General features: G+C 38.0%; 1 protein-coding gene across 1 annotated transcript in view; it reads right to left on the minus strand.

The window, feature by feature from the left end:
* The window catches only part of LOC122655742 (uncharacterized protein sll0005), a 95239-nt gene extending 89774 nt beyond the window's left edge, over positions 1 to 5465 (minus strand). The window contains exons 1-2 of the mRNA XM_043850049.1: positions 5070 to 5465; positions 4003 to 4178 (exon numbers count right to left, since the gene is read on the minus strand). Coding sequence (XP_043705984.1) covers positions 4003 to 4178; positions 5070 to 5370 — 477 coding nt within the window. The 5' untranslated portion in view covers positions 5371 to 5465. The remainder of the gene's footprint in view (positions 1 to 4002; positions 4179 to 5069) is intronic.
* Positions 5466 to 6000: the final 535 nt, after the last annotated feature.

A 6000-nucleotide genomic window follows, 5' to 3' on the forward strand; every position in this document is an offset into this window, starting at 1 on the left:
CCCTCGCCAACTTTCTCTTGCGGCAATTACATTCCTGTAAGAATCTCTTTCATTTCTTTCTCTTGTGCATGTAATTTATCTCTGGTTCTCTACGATGGGGAATGCGGTCTGTGAATCGGAATTTCTTTTTATTCGTTTTTTCTCCCTCTTCTTGACTTTCATAAATATAAAAATCTCTTTATTCATTAAGATTGTAATGTGGTAGTCTATCTAATTCCTTTCAATCATCCCTTTTGATTGGCCATTTTGGGTTCTACAATAAAGATTGTAATGAATCTAAGCTTGTTAACCAATCAAACTATATATTTAGGCACATCAGTAAATGCTATTATTGTGCTTATTAGCTGTACATGTCTGTTGCATAGTGAATATATGCCCGTATTTTTGCTCCCTGATTTTTACAGAGCAACCATATTATACATGTATTAAACACGTACCATATTATTACCGTAGCGTTTTATTGCGCCGGATTTTTTTGAAAAGTATTATTGTTGTACAGTCCATTTGACTGTCGTACGTATCCGTTCCCGTATTGTTGCCGTTCCCGAACTTACTAACTATGGTCTTCAGCCTAAATACCTATTTATTCTTGAGTGCCTTCTTACCCTTAGATAGCTTCACCGAATCATAAGTGTGGTTCTTATGCAAAAATATTTATTTCCTCTAGCATAGCTTTTAATTCACTTGCATCTATTAGCATTATATATTGATGTTACAGATACATGGTAGACAGTTGACGCTCAGAAGGTTGGTCCCTTGTTCCTCATCACCTATACCATTGATGGGAACATCATAATCACCATCTGGCATATCTCCCCCATCATCATTATGTACCATTGGTGGAGGAATTGGATCAAGATCAATCGAATCATCAATAAATGGTTGATGCTTTTCAAGTTTCTCAAAGTTTTCAATTGTTTCGTTTTCAAGAAAAACCACATCTCTGCTTCTAATCACCCTTCTTCTCAACCGGATCCCATAACCTCTAACTAAGTTTGTCATCTGCATATCCAAAAAAAATACATTGTTTTGCCTTGTTGTCAAGCTTGAACCGCTCATCTTTTTAAACATGCACAAATGCTCTGAAATCGAATACCTTCGAATGATCATAGGAAACATTTTTCCTGCTCCACACCTTTTCAAGAACATCTCCATTCAAAGGAGCTGATAGAGAAATTAATCAAGTACATAGTCATGCACATAGCTTCTCCCCAATAACATCGTACCAACTATGCCTATGAGAGCATACACCTAATTCTTTACATAATAATGTGGTTCATCCTTTCTGCTACAACATTATGTTGCTGGGTTTTGGGAACTATTTACTCATGCTGAATGCCATGATCATTGTAATACTTCTTAAGTGGACCACTGTACTCACTACTATTATCTGTACGAATGCATTTGAAAGATTTCCAAGTTCTTTCATCCATAGCATAAAATTTTTAAACACATTCAAAACCTGATCTTTAGTTTTCAAAGAATAAGCCCAGGCTTTTTCACTTTTATAAGACCACAAGAATGCACCAATTCCAAAATATTTCTTTTTCTTTGAGATTTTTTTATCGAAAGTAACTCGATGTTGTTTATCAACTAAGAAATGAGCACAACGATATAAATGTGTGTTTCTTTTTCTTTGAGGATAATTTCTATCAAAAGTAACTTGATGTTGTTTATCAACTAAGCAATGAACACAACGATTTAAAGGCGTAGCTTTCATATCAAGAAGGAGATTGCTTTTAGTGAGAATTTGCATCTTTTTCTCGCTCATGTTACCTGGCCGCTAATGCCACAAGTCTGTAGCGGATTCACCCTCAATCGTGTTCATGTTAGCCTTGTATACTTGTGCTCTTGTATTATACAAAGTGCAATACTTACTTCTTCTTGCCACCACAAAAAATCCTCTAGTGAGCTTCCATCAACCATTACAAAAATGATTCTCATAACCTTTTTCATCTTTCCTAAAAAAATCAAATTCGGTCAGAATTCTGGAACTTGTCTCACATTCTTGAGAATCAATTTGCAACCAACATTTGTATCAACATTCATATCATCCATCCACCAGAAGTATCATTGTTGCCCATTCTTATTACACCAAGATAACCTGTCTTGTAAGGGATAAATAATTCTCTACAAGGGGCAGCATGGTATGCGGCACCAGTATCAATAATCCAATTTGTGTCGTGACATGAGAAGGGGTGAGACAGAATTTTTCACAACTTAAGAAAATAATAATTTCTCCATCTGAGCTAACAGCAACAGTATCTTTTTCTTCTTTCTTCTCCTTCACTTTTCTTTTCATTGTATATCTCTTTTAAACTTCCTGCACTCCTTTTTTATATGTCCTTCCCTTTTACAGTTGTGGCATATGATCCCTTTTCTTGACTTTAATCTTCCCTTTGACTTCCCACGGTCTTGAGGTTTTTTGTATTTGCTTCTCCCCTGGCTTTTTGTGACAAATGTCACTTGTTGAGATGAACCTGATAATTTTCTTTTTTTTTCCCCCTTCATTCAACAAACTTCCTATTAATTGACTCATTGTGAGATTCTCATCTGGTGCAAAATTACTAAGAGACACCATTAATGTCTCCCAACTATCAAGTAATGAACTGAAAAGTAACAAGTTTTATAACTCATCATCTAGCATAATCTTCATAGAGGAGAACTGGTTCATAATACTCTGCACCCCATTCAAATGTTCTGCAAGTGAGTTTCCTTCTCTGTACTTCAGATTCACAAACTTTCTGATAAAAAAGCTTTGTTTCCGACGGTCTTCTTTTCGTACAGCCCTTCTAATTTATTCCACAATGAATACGTCAACGTCTCTATGAATACATGATGGAAAATTGTATCATACAACACAATCATTGCTGAATAAAGCCAACTGCTTTTAGGTCTAAGGTCCTCCATTCAACATTAGACATTTTTTTTGTCGTATCACCTTGTACATGCACATACAAATTTTTCATCCTTACTTTTCAAATTATTCAGTTGCTCTCATTCAAACTAATCATCCATGTCATAGTGTTTCCCTTTATTGTTTACAGACAATTACAAAAACCAAGTTCTAATAACACTTGTTGGGAATACAAACCCTTTCCCACCTGTGTGCAAGTAAATGGAAAAACACGACAAAATAAGTGCAAAACTAATAATGCAGATAAATCAAATTTAAGCCAAACCACAACATAATAAACCAATTTTTACGTGGAAAACCCTTCCAAGGTGAGAGTAAAAAACCACCGGGACTAATATAGAAAAAACTTCCACTATGAGAAATAATGGGATTGCAATCCTCTCTAGTCCAACTAGAGGCTACCAATCATCAAAAGAAATAACCCTCTTAGATAACAAAATAACTAACCAAAATAATAAGTGGATTCATAAGAGCAACACCCTCACCTCAATACTAGCGACGACATATAAAAAGAATTGTCACCTTTTCTTCTCCCCTTGACCGGGAGATTGTCGTTACGACGTTACGCTACCATCCACACATGAGGAACAAAAGAACATATTTCCGTATCTCCTTCCCTCTTTCCACTTACGCTCATGAGATACGACACCACAAAAAATGTTGTCACATTCGCGACCAACAGGATAGGAGAAAAAATAAAATAAAAGGAGTCTGCACAATCAGTCATGACACCTAGGGAAGAAAAATAAACTCTCACAGAAAATGACCCCCCCCCCCCCTCTTACTTCCACTTTGTATAAGAAAGTGAAAAAAGAGCATAGTGAAAGTCGGTTCCCATGAGGAGGAACCCAATACCAGGCTGGTCAGGTGTTTAGATCAAGCCTTCTCAGCCAATAAAATCAAAGAGCTACATTTCCAAAATTCTGAAAACCAGATGCATGAAAGAGGAAGGTCCACAATTACAAATACAGGGGAGAAGTGTCCAATTATAAAACTTTGCATTGAACTTTTCCAATCTAAGGACCAATATCCAGTAGAAAGTTATCATTCAATACAAATCAAACAATAGTGAAGCAATTGAATACCTCAATTAGACGAAGGGCCACCAAATGAGGTCTGCAACTGAAATACTCAGCAACTTCCTGTGGATTGTAGATTTCAGGAAGTGGTCTAGACCAAATCTTGGACAGATGGTAAACGTAACTAGAATAAGCCTCCAAAGCTTTTAAATCAGCCATGAATAAATCCATGCCTGATAGTCCTGTCAGAAGAATGGCATATTCTCATATCATTATAAGCTTACCAAAATAAAGAAGCATGGGGATTGATGAAATATCAACCCCAGGAGCGAGGAGAGAGAGAGAGAGAGAGAGAGAGAGAGAGAGTTGAATGCAATACCCCCTTGGCCCCTCCCTATCTTTGGATTATAATTTTTCAAGAACACATTTAAATAAGAGAAGAAACGGGAATCGGCAATCAATCCAATACCCAAAATTGCATTGATACACCTCCGTTGGGCAATCACCCATGTCCTATACAAGATTTATATTGGCAAGCAGATATGGTAAAGCATTTAAAGTTTGTTTCATTTCCTAGCAAATCACAATGCATCGAGCATCTGTGAGTGTGAAACCCCCTTCTTCTAGTAAGCCTTATTAAAACAGAGATACCCCCTTATCTTGGCAGTGGCCGAAGCCTGAAGTCCTAACAAAATTTGGTATGGGCAATCCGATAAAACATAAGAACTACTAACATAAACCATTTAAATTACGATCTGTCACAGCAATCATTACAGTGTCCACCAGTTAGCCCATTTTAAACACCAAGTATTATTAGAAACGTTAACCCTCCTAGTAGAACTTCAAGGAAGTTTATAGGCCAAGAGGGTAGAAGTTTTTAACTTGAAACACTTTGGCAAAGTAATGGGGTTATAACTGATCCCGAATTATTCAGTGCATTTGGTACCATCAGCATTAGCTGAATTATTTACCACAAGTTTATGGATTCCATGATTCTGAATTACAACGCAAGGATGTTTCTCCAAAGTTGCCAAATCCTTTTCCAGCAACCAAAGAAAATGAACCACACGGAGCTGTTGATAAAGGATAAGAAAGAAATAAAGGGGAACAAATGAACAAGGGAAGGGAAGAACCTGGGTAGGAAGGTTGAGGCCAAGACGGACGCGGGGCGGGGGAAGCCTTGGGGTCCTCGAGGCTGCGAATCCAAAGAAGATCGTTGAAGGTCTTGGAGATTTGTTGAAGGCGAGGCGACTCACTGGCCCAGCTGATCCCCTTGTTGATACCCTTCTTCAAGAACTCCATGTCAGTACGAATCACCTGACCTAAGTGACTGAAGTTGCCGACGATGGGCCGCTGTTTCTTTCGTTTAACATTTGAGGAGGGGCGACTGGAGCAAACAGCAGACAGAGGGAGGGATGTTGTCGCAGTCGCCATTAGAGAGACCTCCGAGCTCAGTTTAACTAGAAGAGCCTCCGTTTCCCTCACTCCCTTGGCCTGCTCTTCTCCTTTGCTCCTACTTCATAGTTGGAAGCTCGTTAACGAATTCATTTTTTTTATGTAGACTGATAACCAAAGATTCTATCATATTCGTAGGCTCGCAGCCCAAATGAGAGTGAGACTTTTAGTTTAACAGTAACAAACAGAGATTCGTTGGAGGAAAAAAAGAAGCAAAAAAGTAGCCCATAGAAACGAATGGCAGAAACAGAGGCACGTTTTACATTAGCGAAATACATAAAAGGGTTGCAGTTTTCTGTACGGTAGTGTTGCGTACGCCCGCACTCCATTAGTCTATCCTCTCCTCCTTAAAACAAGAGGCAGAAGAATGGTTTGAGGTATCAGATCGGATAGGCCGATTTTGGCTGGATCGGATCAGTATCAACCAAGACCAATCCCGATATCGATCCGATCCAGCTGTACAGATAGGGGTAAAAATGTAAAAAAAAAAATTAATTGTTTTATAAGAAAACAGGGATAAAAGTATCATATTTGCCCGAGTTTGGACAATCTTATTCGATCCAGCCGATACCAAGATCACGAACCATGGGCAGAGATGTCTTTTCATAT

Source organism: Telopea speciosissima, chromosome 3 (genome assembly GCF_018873765.1).
Source record: "Telopea speciosissima isolate NSW1024214 ecotype Mountain lineage chromosome 3, Tspe_v1, whole genome shotgun sequence".
In the NCBI taxonomy this organism is placed as follows: domain Eukaryota; kingdom Viridiplantae; phylum Streptophyta; class Magnoliopsida; order Proteales; family Proteaceae; genus Telopea; species Telopea speciosissima.